The 17,051-nt window shown below is 40.9% G+C and overlaps 1 protein-coding gene across 1 annotated transcript in view; it reads right to left on the reverse strand.

Annotated features, from left to right (window-relative positions):
- The window catches only part of APP (amyloid beta precursor protein), a 189,946-nt gene that overhangs the window by 17,862 nt on the left and 155,033 nt on the right, over positions 1–17,051 (reverse strand). Inside the window, 2 exon segments of the mRNA XM_086631552.1 lie at positions 4,622–4,675; positions 10,613–10,834. Of these exon segments, the coding sequence (XP_086487678.1) occupies positions 4,622–4,675; positions 10,613–10,834 (276 nt within the window).

The following is a 17,051-nucleotide window of genomic DNA, read 5'->3' on the forward strand; positions in this document are numbered from 1 at the left end:
TTTAGTAGCTGCAGACAGTTGGTTTAAGACAACTGTATTGAACTAACATCACTAGGATAGGAAAAAAAAAAACCTGGCAATTTCTGGCAAGAAAATCATAAATAATTCACTGAGCTGCTCTATGCCTTCACCTCATACAGATTGCACCATATGTGCTAATGATTCTGCAGAACAGCCATTCGGCTTACAGAGCCTCTGCAACCATGTAAAAAAAAAAATCCCTCAGCTTTCTATATAATGTAATGAAGATGGACATGTCATGATTCATCAGCGGAAGGGCCAGAGACACAGAAGCAGCTTTATGTGCAATGTCTCCTCAAAATTATTGACTGATTGCAAAAACAGTCAAGTGACAAAGAGTTGGGAGAACGCAAAAAACCTCCCCTGAACCTATACCCCATTAAGAAAGAAACACAGTTAATATCATAAAACACTTGCACTGTGAATTACGGGCATCCTGTGAGCGATATAATTACAGCTGCTAGTGGTACAATTACAGTTGCAACTGTGCAACAGATGAGAACATGATCTACCCTAAACAGAGCACTGGTTATTTTCTTTATCACCCTGAATTTCAGAAAATCTGCTGATACTAAGCAACATCCATTCTGATGGCAGGTTTTCTAATCTTCATTCTATTTCCACAGATCAGATCTGCTGAATTAACGTGAGTAAAAAGGAGCTTGCTTTTGAGTATCTAAAGATGTTTTTATATGTATCTTTATGTGTGTATGTCTCTCTCTATACACACACACGAAAAGAAAAAAAGTTACTAATAAACAAATACCCAAAATTCAGCTGCAAGAAATTAAATGTTCATCATGAAAAAGTGACCTCTGGGGCACAGGTTAGAAGGAAACACTATTGAAAAAGCTGTTACAGTGAGGCTATCAAGTAAAGAGGTATTCTTTCTATTTGAAGCTCTTCCTATGGAAGTTCTTAGGCTGGATTGAAGCCTTTTGACATCTCCCTGTATGAAGCAATTTATAAATAGCAAGACACACGTCATAATCTCATCTCATTCTGTGCTGTACTAAAAAAAAGCTCACTGATGACTGCTTAGTAGGTCTAGATATTTTCCTTCCCTCTGATGTTCTATTATCTGTTTCCTTCCTTTTCAGGAAAGAGATGACAAGAAAGGGATTTAGGCATAATTCTTACTCTTGTTCCCCCATTTGTGAATGAAAAAGGGGAAGGACAGTGTGTGGAAACACTAGGCTCCTTTTCAAGTACCAGTGTGAAGCATGCAGATGTTGTATCTATACCAGGAGATAGGGGTCCCCCTGACATTACTCTCCTCCTGGGACTGATGTAAATCAGATTCAAATTCAAGCTTCAACCGCTGACAGCCAAGATGGAATGCAACAGGGGTAGGGGTTTGCACAACTGGCTTAAATTTTAGTAAATGCATTAAACTTAGTCCTTACTCAAAATTTCCCCTCTATGGATTGGACAGCTCTTCACATTTCCTGACTTAACTCACAGACACTATTTATTTTTTGAAAGTGAGAGAACGATGTGGTGAAGCAACAACATTCTAGTTATCATAAATACCACTAACAACTAAGTAATCCGTCTTCTTTTCTGTGCTGTGACCAAATAATCTCTCTTGTGGGAAAGGGACAAAGATCATCTGCATGATTTTGATCTACTTTTAAGAAAAACGTAGCGATCATTATAAGGATGTTACGTGGGCGAAAAGTGGTAAAAAGAAAATGGAGAGGAGAAAAAAAGGCATGTGTTCGTATGTTTGTCCTAGTCCTTTCAGAGCTGATTTTCTTCAAGGATTTTGAACACGTATGAAACATTCACTTGTTCTTATTCCCAGGCTTGGTCTGTTGCAGGTTGACATGACACCTGTATTTTCATCCTGAAGAAGGAGGTCACCACCTTGTTGACTTGAGCAAAACAAGTAGAAGCACACAAACTAGGAAGTCAGGACTATGGAAAGGGCAAACCTTTCAGGGAGTCAGCAAGAATCTGGGCAATTAAAACAAAAAGTTACAAGCAGCTGCATGTATTAATCTGACTTCAGGTCCCTTAATACTTTTTCACTCTTGTTTTTCAGCTTTTTTTTTTCCATAAAGAATAGCCCATAAAAACTGACTATACCAAAGAGATAGTGACTGTAAAAAAAGTATCTCTTTTCCTCTTTTAACCTCTAACATGGAAATTTTATTTCTAATTAGTAAGTAAAACAATTTTCAAGCACACATGTTTAAACCATCAGAATCCCTTTTATATTTCAGAGTTTAATTAAGCATCTATTTGTTTTCCTCTATTCCTAGTTTATGAGGCTACTTAGACTGGTATCATTTTTTTGTTAAATTGAAATTTTATCATGCATAAATTGTTTTTAATGGATAATGAAAAAAATCAGGTGGGCATTTATTGCCAGAATTTTTATCAGTAAGGACAAATTTGCAAAGTCCGGACACGGTAATTAAAGACACAAGGAACTTAAGGTCTACCAGGAATGGCGAAGAGAATATATTTTGCTTACTGTTATGATACATTTAGTGCTGCTGTAAAGGGGCAAAATATCTATTTCACATACACCTGTAAGGCACTTTATTCTGTGAAATGTGGAACGCAGGCGCAGAAGTGAGAGATTTCTGTCTCTCCAGGGACGTAAGCATCCCTCTGCACGGAGAAACGCGGCATGTGTCCTTGCCAGGCTGGAGGGGCTCGGTCTCTGTGCCAAAAGCAGAGCATGGGCCTTTGCAGCACTTCAACTCTGTGCTAAAAGCGACGACGGCAGCACAAGCCCCTGCACGGCACTACTCTTGCACTTGAGCAGAAAACTGAGGAAATATCCCATGTGATTTTCATCGTACAAAAGTTACTGTATCTGTTGGAAATTCCAAGCCATAATGGTCACATGCCGAACTATTTTTTACCTCTCCTTAGTAGTCTATCGCACACATTCACAAAGCTCAGTCACGACCTATGCCAGCCATACTTTTGGTTTCATTTGTATCACCCCAATCAATAAAACACTCTGATACGGTGAACTAAATCACATCATTCCACTCTGAAACTATAGTGTGGCAGTGTGAGAAAATCCTTTCTCTAGAGAAGAGACACCAAACATTTCTGTCACCTGTGTTTATGTGTGGAGGAATAGAAGGGAAGAAGGAATAACCTTTAGTAATAAATATGTGTCTCATAACAGAAGATTTTTCAAGATGACTGAAATTAAAATAGTTAACAATCACAAACTTTAATATTACTAGAAAATTGCTAGATTGAACTAACATTACAAAATTCAGATTAAACACATTCATCTCTTGTTTGTGATGATATTTCTACTGCTCCTGGGGAAGAAATCTAAACCAGAAGGCAGAGATAAGCCAGTATTGGGAGGATGTTCCCTGATCCCATGATTTTTGGCACTTCTGTACAGCAGGCTCTGTATCTGTTTCCACGCTCTCTTCATGAAGTGAATTAAGACTCCAAACCCAAGTAAAGATGTCAGACTCCTAAAAGTGCCAGGAACACATCACCTGGCCAGCCTTGACATGTATCCCAATTGCTATAACATATGAGCTTATTTTACTTCCCACTGTAGTAATTTCTGTAGCCAGTAAACACTAGTGAGTTATGAGAAAGATTTAAACACACTAGGAGGGTGTTGCCCATAATGCTATTTAACGGACTTTTGGAGGAAAAGATGAAGGTAAAAAGAAGACAGATTGATCAGTTTTATCTGATCTGAAGACAAAAACACAATGACAATGTGACATCGAAATAATTCTGACCCTAAAATACATCGATCTAATCTCACTATGTGTTGGAGAGTAACTTCTGATATAAAAGGCTGTTTGCTCTCAATGGAAGCCATTTCTACATAATCCTAAACAAAAATAAAGGGGAAAACGACCTAAAAAGCAAAAAAAGTTAGTACAAAAAGCAAGTTTTTACTTTGAATATTGGATTTGTCCCATTTAACTTTTCAAACATTTGCAGCCAGACTCAAGCTAATCATCCGCTATTACTCTGAAATCAACAGGAAGACATAGGTACCTACAGAGGGCAAAGAATCACTCCATCTATCCTAAAATGGAATGAACAGCCATATAGAGGTGTCCTCAGTGAATCCAGAGGGAGAATATATGTATTAATTTTCAGATATTCGGAGTTAGCCAAGGTAAATATCACAGCAAATAAATCCTGATGTCCCCTGCAATTCTAAAATTGTATACATGAATTCTTTATTAGCCCAAATTTACAGGAAACTTTATACTCTACATAGAGGATTTGACATTTCTATCATATGTTCCCAAATTAAAAGTATTCTCTGCACTACAGAGCACCACGTCTACTCCCTCCCGCACCTGCCAAAGCATTATTGCTAGAAGGGATGGCAACTTGATATGAATATCAGTTCTGGGTCTCTGGGTCCCACTCCCTCTGTAAGTACACGTCCCCGCGGCCCTTGACACGGACAGCACTCACACAAGCTGACAAGGGTTTGTGTGGGAACACTTCCCTGGTTCATGGCATAGCATTACATTTTAAGAGAGGGTTATACCAAAGCAAAGGTGATCATTTCAGCTCAAGCAGACCACATGCACACTGGGAAAACACAGGTTAGGTAAAAGCCATGCAAGTTATATACCTGGTCGTGTGGTGAGTCCTCTGTCTGCAGCTGGGCGGGCATCGACTGGCTCAACTGGGCATGTGCAGAAAAGAAACAAAAAAGCAAACAAAAAATAAACAAAATCCCCCAAAACCATAAAGTCAACTGCTCTTCTCTGTTGGGACAGTGCAGGAGAGACATACTGCATAAACAAAGTTACCAAAGCAACAGCTAGAAAAGATCTGCCTTCAGTTAATCCTGGAAATAAAAGGAAGGGATGGGCATGACTTCAAAATGAAAGCTTCACAGCTGATGTGTCAATTTTGCACCGTATTTTGGTTACTGCTTAAAGTGAGAAACCATCGACATCACAGAATTTCTGTCTATAGAGCGAAATTATGTTCATCACGTGCAAACTTCTTCCACTCAGCTGATCAGAACCAGCAGCAAGAGCGGACATGGTAAGTTCTTGCAGTTACTCTTAATCAATGCTAACTTATAAACCCTAAGTCAGCAAACGATACTGCTGACTTAAGCAAGGGAACTTCCCATCTTCTCAGGAAGCCTGTGTCACTTGCTAAGTGTTCCTATGGGTTTGACAAACAACCTACCATGCTTGTAAGTGAGACCCTATGAGGCACCCATGTCCTTTGCACACAGGAGATGACTGCAATAGCTCCTGCCTCCGGAAAAAAGCAGTAAGTCAGCTTTACAGTAGCTGCAGACTGAAACTGCGTCTGCAGATCCGACTTGCTTGTGTTTCCAGAAGGGCAAAATTTTCACAGAGCTTGCTGGCCTGGTGCTGCACAGCCAAGCCATCAAACCACTTTCCTTCACAGCAGTTCAGAGTGGCACTAGCAGACCATGTAATTGCTTTCCTTACAGTGTGCTATACAAAAACCAATTTCTGTCCTTAACTAAAAACTACAATTTTAAGTATTTTCCTATTTAAGTTTTCTGCTAGGTTTTCCAATATTGTTGGCACCAACCGCCAAGCAGGTCAGCAGTAACTTTCAGTGGAAAGGACTGAAGGGAAGAAACAGCCAAGGAGCAGCATTACCCAAACTGCTCCTGCAGAACCCTCCTCTGTCACCCTGGCTCCTGCCTCCTCCCTGGAAGGCTGAGGGGTTTTATCTCCCTCTCGCTCAGCACTCTGTAACCCTACAGCCCATAGCTATGGTGAACTGAGAGAGCAGGTTGTGGGTAGCAATAAAAACGGGAGTAGGTGAAGGGAGAAAAGGATGGAGGAAGTTTCTGTTGTACAGAAGCATGGATTTGACCTCAGGGTAATGCAGTATTTGTGGAGTTAGGTTAAAGTATTAATAATGAATAATTCTTCTTGTCCTCTATAGTTTTGGAAGCACTTTACAGGGGAAAAGGTAAACATTACTGGTACATTTCACAACTGACACAAAAGTGAAACGACTTGCTCAAGGTCACAAAACAGTTGCAGGGCAAAATCTGGAGGCAAAAGCTCAGAGCCAAACGTCTTCTAAAGCAGATGATGATTCCAGGTGCCTAAGTGCAGCGTACCCTGGGCAGCAGGATACAAAGAAAGGCTGGTTTCTGGAGAGCCCTGAGCTGCCACCTTTTGAATTTCAGCTGCATTTCAAAACCTGCTTGCTCTTGCTCTGGTATTGATGTATGTATAAATAAATCTTGTCCATGCTCTTCCTCATTGCCTGCCCCACTGGACCACATTGCCTCACAACAGTTGATATAGAGGGGAGAAGTTTAAACCTATTAACCCAGTGTTTATGATTAATAAAAACTCTAAGATGTACTGTGCATTATTATAAAAACGGCATTCTGTTTGATGCTCCAGAACCACATTTCTCTCAAACACACTTCCATGTGCACAGAATTACACAGAATTAAGACTGAAAATTTATTTTCCAAATAGCCTCACAAAACTAAATTGGTAGAGATCTGCTTATGCTGACTACTCAAGGCTTCATACAGGCTACACATCCTACCTTGTATCTAATGTGAATACCTTCAGAAAAGCAAGAGAGAATGTGGTTGCTTCTCTTTTCAAAAATAAAAAAAGGTGAATCGAAAAGCTCAAAAGCTGGTACAAGCCAGCAGGCGAGGAGAGCTATGTGATGCTCACCTACCAAGAACAGCATTGAAGGGTGTAACTCGGCAAGTTTTAAGGATAACACAATACATTGACAAAAAATCTCACTTCAGATAAATACTTTGCTGCTAAGGCTAACTGTAACTGCATGGTAAAATACAGAGGGTCAAACATTAAACCCAGTTAGTCACTGGAAAATGCCCAGGGACCTTGGCAGCATCAGAGATTCACAGCTGTTGGGGTTTTGCTCCCACCTCTGAAGGTGCGTTTTTCATTGTTAAAATACAATGTCCTGAAAGTTTGATGGTGCCTTCTGCAGTGTCCTCAGAGAGCATTTTTCATTAACCTAATTTGTATCGCAATTTGCGAGACACAGGTTCAGCCACTCAAGTTGTGTAGTATATTACCTGGTGTTTTGGATTCGTTTCTGTGGACCTTTACTAGGAAACTACCTCAGGGAAACAACATGGAAGGAAATACTTTCAGAAACTACTGAGCTATGTTAGACTTTTAAGGTCTTTTTATTTTTAGGCTATTTTTCACTCGTTTATTGGAAAAAAAGCAATTTTATTAAAATAAACTGTTTGCATAAAATCTATCCTTTTACCTAAACATGCAGCTTAGATTGGGAAAATTTCAAATGGGGTTATGAAACCTTGAGATTATATCACAAGGTATGAATCCAGTAATACTTCTGGGAGAAACCTGGGATTAGATCATGGCCATGGAAGAAAACAGGCATGGGAACTAATGACAAATTTAAGGCATTTTTTGTAGGTTAACTTCATCGCTTGCATGCAGAATACTGGATACTTTGAAACTAAGACTTAATGGCTGCAATTTCTTCCACTTTTCCCGCAATCCTGTTTTGGTTTAAGCATTCCCCAAATGGTTTGTTAAAAACGAGTCCTGTTGCTGTGACTGTACTGGAGGGGGTGGGATCCCAGATGCTAACCCAGCCAGCTCCAGGATCTGTTTAGCTGCCTCTCAGACGTCAACGGTCCCACTGGAAATCTGTTTTGACAGTAATACAAATTTGCAATGAAGTAAATGATTTACCTGGTGTGCCTGCTCAGCACCGAAGAAAACTATTGCTTATACAGCACAACAGCTCTTTGAATGGTGCTGAGTACCCTCGGCCCTCACCCATGTAAATGGCAGCCGAGATGCTCAGTTCTCCGACCTCTGCTGGCATGCTCAGCATCTCTCAGCAGCAGGAGATGGTGACTGTCACTAATTCTGCAATGGTTAGTCACTCTACAGTATTTTAGGTTTCTCTAGCACATGATTTTTGAACTTATATCTTTTTTGATCAATGGCTATTTGTTAAGAAACAGTAATGACTTGCTCAGTACTGCATAAAACAAAAACCTCCCTGCATAAGGGGAATTTACAGTGTGAAAAACAGACTAAGCAAAAAGACCTTCAGTGGAAAGAGAGGAAAAAAGATAAGGAGAAAATTGTATTAATTGTTAATTTACTTCTTGCGACTTCCAAAGCATATTATAACAAGACAGACACATGTTTTTGGAAGCAATTTAGACAAAGCCTGGGATTAGACCATGGCCACAGAAGAAAACAGGCATGGGAAGTGAGGACAAATGGCACAGTTAGTCCTGGGTTTCTGAAACAAAGAGGTAGGAGACAAACACAAAGGAAAAAGATGAGGCTGTGAAATTCCCCTTTGATACTACAAGCAAAGGTATAGAGACGGTATCTAAAGAGAGAAAGAAGGTATTGCAGGCATGATCACATTAACAACACCGTGGTTGAGTAGGTGATAGAGAAGTATAATGGGAAACAAGAACGACTTGAAAAGGTTTAAGCCATCAAATAATTTCTACTTCTGACTGTGCAGACTTAAATGCTAATAACAGTTGGCTTAACAATTGTCTGCTGCAGTAACTTCATGACAAATACAATCCTGATATAAAAAAACCAACAACTTAAAGGCATGAAAGTTCTCACAGTAAACATTAGGAAGTTCTGCAACAAACAGCGCAGTGCATTAAAACACACAGGATTCATAATTAAACAGTATGTTATTCAAGGCAGGAGAGTTTTTGTTTATTTGCTGTCACATATTTTAAAAGGACAATCATGCTTAATATACTTGCCTATGGGAATTCAGTGTCACATTGAAGTATGTACCTTGCATTATTAAATTCTGGGCTTAGCCAGGTTTCAGAAGAAAAAAAGCTTGTGTGATTGAACTGTGGGTATGTCTGGGTGCACCTGTCTACCTAATCACTTCTGAACTTGGTGACTGAAATCAGTACATTTTGAAAGCTGGGAGGACAGACTTCAGAAGTAATTAATTTTTATGCCCAAGTTTCATGAAAGCAGGCAGTGGGTATAGAAATTGATGCCCTGTATGCCTCAACTATGGGAAAAATTGCCACAAGAGATGTATTGGAAAATTCCTGCAGGTCAGACAACACCGGCTGGACGGTGGCCTGCTCCTGGCAGACAGCCTTGACACAGACACTACAGCGAGCTGCAGCTGATTCCCCAGGAAACTGAAGTTTAGCCTACCAGTCTAGTCAGCCGTTTGTACTTCTCGCCAGCACCTGACGCAAGCTGGCCAGCTGCTCTCGGCCGCTCAGCACGGCACTTGGCTGCAAGTGCCCTCCAGACACGTCTGGAGTCCTTGTCACCATCTTCTGCCTTCTGATTCTTGCTGCTGGCCAGTCCGTTGAGTTTGGTCCAGCTCTCTCTGCTCTTTTTCTCGGTCCCTACCTGTAGTGCTGACTCACTGGTGGTCTGATTTTAGCCTGACAGCCCTTCCTCTTCCCCTCAAATCTGGTATGCCTCACTGATTTGTTGACCTTTGCTCAGATCCCAGCCATGTCTTTTCTTTCGCCTGATCTTAGCCTTCTCTGACTCCTGGGGACAAGCCACTTTGATCACAAAGTTCTGACTCCACTGATTTCACCTGACACCAACACCAGACTTGGCAAATCCATGTCCATGCCCTGTTTTTCCTCTCCCTAGCACCTAGCTGCCCACATATCATGCTGGAGTGAGACTGACTGCATAAGGTTGGTCTCAAACTCATTCTGAGAGCAGGCAGTGCCTAAGCTAGAGGTTTCAAAAGACTTCTGGAGGACGTTAATGTCTGTGCAGTTCAGCTACAAATCACAAATTTCCCTGAAAAAAAGACTTCTGTAGCTCTGGCCTCCATCAATCTACTGCAGCTTTGCAGTAAGAAACTTTCACTAATGTGATTAACTTAGCACTAGTGGAGTTGAACTGATAAAGGAAAACAAATGCAATAGGAGGAACTTGAATGGCATGATCGAAGTCCCTCAGGTTTCTGATTGTCTCTGGCACCTAAGTAAACTACCAATTCCAGATTATACATAAATTATTAAAGTATTATGCAGTCACTTCAATAAATTAGTCCATGAGCAACATAAAATACTCCTCAGGAAAAAAATTTCACTAGCCAGTTGCATTGCTGAGTATGCAGGAACATTACTGCAGTACATTCCAGACAACCTGTCTAAGGGGGAAATAACATCAACTCTCATGCTACGATTGTGTTGGGTCTGTAATCATTTTCATGCCAGCAAATAAAAACCTCTTCCTTAACTAAAGCACTCTTTTCATCACTGCACAAATCTAACAACTTACCTATCTCCCTTAGCTCACTGTCATGTATTTTATAAGACTGTCGCTCATAATTTTAGGAATTTATTTTGATTTGTTTTTAAAGGAAAGTAAGCTCAATACTGACATTTATTGTGTGCCTAAATTCCAAATTTCAGGCAGGCTTTTCTGTTCTATCAAAGAGACACGGCTGACACAGCAGACCAGTTCTAAACTTACATTTGAGAACATCTATCCTGCTTACATCAGAAAGATGTCAATTTTCAGGGAACAACATGAAAAGAAACCACAAAGCTCAACTCAGAATATTCTGTGATTTCTCCCTCTATTGTACATACCTTCATTTTCAGTATTGGCTGGAACAGAATCAACACCAAAGGGATGCCATGGCTGAAGGTCATCTAGGCTGAACTCTCCATCCACTGGAAGAAGTTCAACTGTGGTCTTAGTTTCCGTCAATGAAGGCATGAGAGCATCATTTCCATAGCTGATTCTGGGTTCACTGATCATATTGGCCAAAACGTCGTCAGAATAGTTTTGCTCTTTCTGAAGTAATTCATCTGCAAGGAAATTTCAACACAGAAATTATCTGAAAGAGCCTGTATTTTGGATGACCTATTTCCAATGCTATTAAAGTAATAATTTACTGAGATGCTGTTTTCTTATGATAAAGAAAAACAAAGGCTTGGAATAGTCAAAACTCTGCGATAAGCACTGCAGCTACGTAAGGCATCTTTTTTAAACATCAACCAGAACTGTTCAATATCGTTTCCTACCCACATTTCCACCACATAACAGATCACAGGTCTGTGCTTTACAAGTCCCTGGACTCTTCCTCACCACTTTTAAAGGAAGCACAAATCACTTCCCTTCAACTCAACATGCTGTCATAAGTAAAAACGTGAGAGGCCCACAGGAAGGAATGTCTTTATTATTTCCCCTTCCTCTTAAAAGCTCACTATCAAAGCTTGTCACAGCTCTTAAATCCTAAATCACCACAATGGTTACTGTATTAAATTCGGCTTACTATAACACACTGAATCTGAAGAAACATTAGTTCTTTTAACATATCTAACTTTGCCAAAATACTGAACTAGTTCTTTGTTAAAAACCTTCAGCAGTAATAGGCATCTGTAGGCAAATTATTTTACAAGCAACCAGGACCTAAAGCTGTGCAATATTATCTAGGTTGGGTTTTTTTGGACTTATACAAGGTGAGAACAATCAAAGCACTTTTCAGCTCCATCAGGTGTATAGGACAGACTGTTCAACTCAGTGCTAAAAATAAGCTTGGAGGTTGTGAGTGCTTCATTAGTCCAACTCCCTTCTCACACCAAAGTTCATCCTTCACCGCCATTTTTGTGTAGGAGCAACACAGTACTTGCAAGTACTTTGAGGGAACTTGGTGCACAAGAGCACACTGAAGTAAGCAAGTGATTGCAATGAAGGAGATAAATAACTGTTAATAATGCACCAATGTAATCTGTATGCAGATATTACAGAGCTTATCAGATCAGAATCGAAGACCGTGAAGGTGACACTACTAGAGTGCAAATGCCTGCACATGACAGCTGATGATACAAAAGCTTTTATTAAGACTGGCTTCTCTTTTCTCTTTGTTAAAGATCCCCTGACTGTCACTGCTTCACATCCACATCTGCGACCTGTAGCAATTCAGGGACAGGAGTCCCCACTCTACTGCCAGATCCTTTATGTCACTCTGTAGGGCCTCACTTATTCCCCAGTATCGTCAGTGAGAAAGGGCATCTAAATTCCTATACACACCAGAACTTTAGACCACTCAGTAAAGTCTTTTGAATGTTATTTCCCTTCCAACCTTATACTGCGCTGTACACCACAGAAGTATGCTGCACCCATGCAGCAGCCCTCAGTAAGGATCCCCACCAAGTCACGAGCATTAGAGCTGGCACTACTTCAGTACTTTCATCAGTGATGATATAGTAGGGCTCTGCTCTGCAATAAGTGTCTTAAAGATCACCCTGAGACAGCTGACATAATCCTCTGCCACTCCATTACTGCACCAAATTCGGAACACCAAAACTAAACAAAAAGTGTAACCCCAGCCCTGGAGCGAACATGGGTCTTGAATCTTGTAAAATGATATTTTAAAACCAATTTTCCTGTTTAAACAGCAACTGCTTTAGTAGACAGTAAGCCTAAAGTGTACACAAAAGCTAATTCTGTGATTTAATTTGTTCATTACAGTGACTTACTAGGACAGTATAGAAAGCCTACGTAACACTGAATTGCTTTTCTTTTCATGTTCGTTTTATTGAAAACTATTATTTTATAAGATACCTAATACATCGTCAGCATGAAAGGCAAGTCCAATTTTTGTCTCCCCACTGCGCTTACACTAATCCTTTATCAAATCAAAGTGTGTCTTTCTATCAGAGTAGAGGCAGGTGAAGCAGTGTGATATTGAGCAGACATATCACATGACAGATGTTAATTTTCGTTAGCTAGGGACAAAGAGACTTCACAAAAAAGGAGCTGGATGTTAGTGGCCTGAGCAAGAAGTCTGGTGTCCAAGTGCCTTGCAGGGAGCCAGGGGAGACAGGAGTTGAGAGTGTTATAATACCAAGTCATCACAGATCACAGGAAAGTGAGTATTACAGTATCGCCAGCATCTCAGTTCCCCCAAGCCTTTCGGAGCCAGGAACCAGAAGGGTTTTGGGGTTCAGCTCCCTTCGTTCCCACTGCCCTCCCCGGCCCCAGAGGATGGCGTGGGGCAGCTGCAGAGAGCTGCAGCCCATGCAGCAGTGGCAGGGAGCGGTGCTGGGGTCTGTGCCCTCATTGCCCCTTTTCTCCCAGTGGTGCCGATTCTCCACAGCTCCTGTCCATTCCCTGCTGCCGACGCACTCCGTGTTACCTGCAGACAGCTCCTGCCCTCAGAAAGAGACAAACGGTGCATAGAGGAGAAGGAGCAGGGTGAGAAGAAGCTGAGCTCCATCAGCGGAGGAGCGGCACCAGGGCTGGCAGGGCGTTCGGGGGGAGGCCACGGTGCAGGCACAGCTGCGCCTGCCAGGCTGACGGAGAGGAGCACCCAACTCCCATCACAATACTGTGATTATATCCAAATCCTCAGGGGCTGGGAGGGAGGCGCACACAAAGTCTGTCTCTCTCAACGCTACCCAACGGGGAGCATGTCATCGCGAGCAGTTGCAGGCTCCATTGTTTCCCGTTCCGCTGCGCTGCAGCGCACGGCACGGACATTAACTGACCCGCACAATGGCTCAAGTGAGGCGGACAGATATCACAACTAGCAGATTATGATCACATCCATTTTACAAGCGGGGAAACAATGGCCAAAATGAATCAAGCCCATCTGACATGATGAGTCAGACACTGAACGATAGTGAGAAATTGGAAGTGCCTGGCTTAGAAACTGTGCTGGAGTCCATCAGACCGAGGCAGCTGTGTCTGCATTGAGTAAATCATTTGCAAACAATTGTTTCAATCTCTGAACTGCTAAAAAAGTTTGCCCTACGATTTCCAGTTATCGACACTAGTTGGCAAAGTCCAAGATCGATTTTTCAGTGTTGATTCTGTTCCAAGTATTGATAGCTACTTCAGTGATCAGTTACGCTAATGGAAACCCATCGATACAGTTCTCCCTCCCTTTTTCACAGTTGCCAACTCAATTCCCCCACCCTACAAAAGACAATTCCCTAAATAAGCAGGGACTACAGACACAGCTGGAGGCTAGGATATGCATTCAAGGCTGTTTCAGGGGTTTTCTTTGTGTGGTGAATATCTTCATTATTAGGTGCTGAAAATAGAGCGATTCTAGGCTGCTCTTCAAAATTTCATCTCCTGTCAAACCAACAGGACAAAAACTCCAAGACAATCTTCCTATAATAAACTTTCTGTTGCAAGGCTCATTATCTCCTTGTAGCGTTCTGCTAAGTCCTGCCACCGAGAAGAATAAGGCAGATGTTGAAACTTTTTGTCCCTGAGAGCATGTGCTCAAAAGCAACCATGACCTTGGGAAAAATCCACACCCAGTTGGGACCTCAAACCTTCCAGCAGCTCTGGATTTGGTGTGAGGGCACGCAACTGCTGCTTCTCCTTCAGGCACCTACGGTTCTTCTTCAGGCACCCAAACCCCTTCTTTGTCAGGATGAGAAACAGGCTCACTTCTGGTACTTCAATAAAATGCTTCTCGTGCTTATCATCATCTCTAAAAGTTTCACTCATTCTTGGGCTCACTGCAGGCATTCTCCCATGGGTCACTACTACTTAACAGCATCTAGAAAAACTCAAGTGAAATCTGTTTAGGGAACTAGATAGAAGGGTAATACCACTACAATCTCCTTTCAAGATTCTTCTCTTATCCTACAAAGTGACATAGGAAGCTAGAAGCAACAGAGTAAGAGAAACAAAATTTATTACACAATCTTCTGGTGGATGCTGGATTGTTAGAAGCCATTCATCCACAATGTCCTCGACCACACCTATACTTGTAAAGCTTTGCAAAGAGCGTTGTACTAGCAAAGATACTATGACAAATCCCAGAAGAGGTGATGGAGTTTTAGAACAGCAAAACCCACGCTATATTTTGTAACTTCATGCACTTTTTATTGGCCTACAACACTGTTTTCAATGTTGGACTCTGGGGCATACCTACTCTACCCCTGAACTGGCATAGCTATAATGACATTTGGAACATTCATGTGAAACAGCTCCACTTGCTGCCCTGGAACACCAGCAATCCATTAGTTATCTTTCAAAACATCATTTTTATTTAGTTCATAACTCATTATTTAAAATTTCCAAAAGTAATTATAGTATTTGTTTGTCATGTTTTCTTTCCAAGGAGCCTATCTACCAGATGAAAAGCTCTGCTGTCACTATCATGTGGAAGGCTTTTGAATTTACCTGAAAAGCAGCTTTAAAACTGGCAATTGTAACTTTGAAAGTTCCATAAAGCAATTTGAGGTCTTAAACCAGTTTAGAAACAAAGTTCACCCAAAACACCTCTTCTAAACACTAATTAAGACACCATCAAATTACATGTAAGAGTTTTGACCCAACACCAAACTTCCTTTTTAAAATGACATCTATATATTGACTCAACAAATACAGGTTTGGGAACCAGCTCAAATAAATTGGTACAAATGCAGAGTCCTAGTGCCTTGTATTCATCATCTTATCAGTCACCATTCAGTCTGAATTGAACATGTGTTTTTCCTGAAGTTACGGCTGCTTTTGAGCATGTGCTTTCAAAATGACAAAATGAAGAAGTGTCAGCAACCTCCTTACTCTTCTTAATGGCAGAAATTACAGAGCGCTTGAGTCATAGTGATTGCTTCACTTGCACGTGCACACATATTATCTTAAACCAGGCTGAAGACAGTTTAAATCACACAAATGCTCTATGTCACAATTAGGATTCACTAAGAACATTTACACGATCATTTACTACAGTGCATGCGGTAAGAGGTAACATGTTCAGATGCAGCTTTCAGTTTATGGGCTAATTCAATATGTCATGGCTCATGATCTTCAACACAAGCATGTGCCCAAAGCAGTTGCACTGATGTAATGCAGTCAGGTTTTAACTAAATTTGAATGTCTGTATCTTGTCAGCTGTATGAATTGAAACTCCCCCAAACTGGTAAATATGAAAACAAGACCTGCTTAAAGGCTTTGCCTTCATGAATGCTTTAAAACAAAACAAACCCAAAACATTATTTACCTGCACAGCTGCATTTATCTTAGAGATCTTACATGAACTGACAGCACACCTGCAACCCACAGTTATGCTAGTAGCACTTCCATAAACCCAATGCAAATGGAAAGATGTATTTCACGTTCAGAAAGCATATGTATTTCCCCACAAGTCATTTCTACTGAGAGGTGTTGTAAGTAAGTGTTTGTGTAGGGAACTCCAAAATACAAAGTATTAGTAGCACAAGTAAGGCTTTTAGAGAGGTAGCACCTCCGGTTCAAAGGCTTTCTATACCTGCAATGAATGCAAATTCTACAGAGTCAGAAAGGTAGTTAAGTCACTTGTATATCCTGTGGGTTTCGTATACATAACTTAATGCATCACGTAGGAGTTCCTCCTCAGAGGTGAAAGGAGAGAATATATCAGAAAATACCATGAGTATGTCTTCCAGCCTCTGCCCAAGTCAGAGGAAATCTCAAGCACACGCTTAAATTTAATCATGCTGAAGTCTGTGCCTAACCACGAAGTGTTAAGCTCCACTGAATTTCAAGCATGTTGTTATTCTAAGGTGTTTTGCTGAATCAAGCATTATAAGATTATAATGTTACATACTGCTAGATATCATAATTATAACATTATCAAGCTGCAGAACACAATTATGTGGTATTCAGTGTTGAACTAATTTGTTTGTATAGTACAAGTCAAATATAATTTAGAGAGCAACTTCAATGAGAACTTTATTGAAAGTGACCTGCCTACTGGAAGGTGTGGAGTGGCTCTGTTGCCTGCATCCTTTGAAGATCATGATGAAAGAGCGATATGCTAGATTCATTACTGTGAAATACTGGAAATGAGCCCAACCTACAATGCTCAGATCCATATTGACAGAGAAATGTAATCACTCCATCAGATTTAAGCTGCTTCTCTTCTCCTGGTTAGCCTGCGAAATTACACCACAGGTCTTCTTATCTGGAAATTTTTCCAGTGCAATATGTCTCCCTCTCAGAGTTAAATCGAGACCGAGAGAGCAAGAACCATGGAAAATAGTATTTCACTGTTTTAGAGACATCACCACTAGGGCA

This window comes from Tauraco erythrolophus, chromosome 1 (assembly GCF_009769465.1).
Source record: "Tauraco erythrolophus isolate bTauEry1 chromosome 1, bTauEry1.pri, whole genome shotgun sequence".
Taxonomy (NCBI): domain Eukaryota; kingdom Metazoa; phylum Chordata; class Aves; order Musophagiformes; family Musophagidae; genus Tauraco; species Tauraco erythrolophus.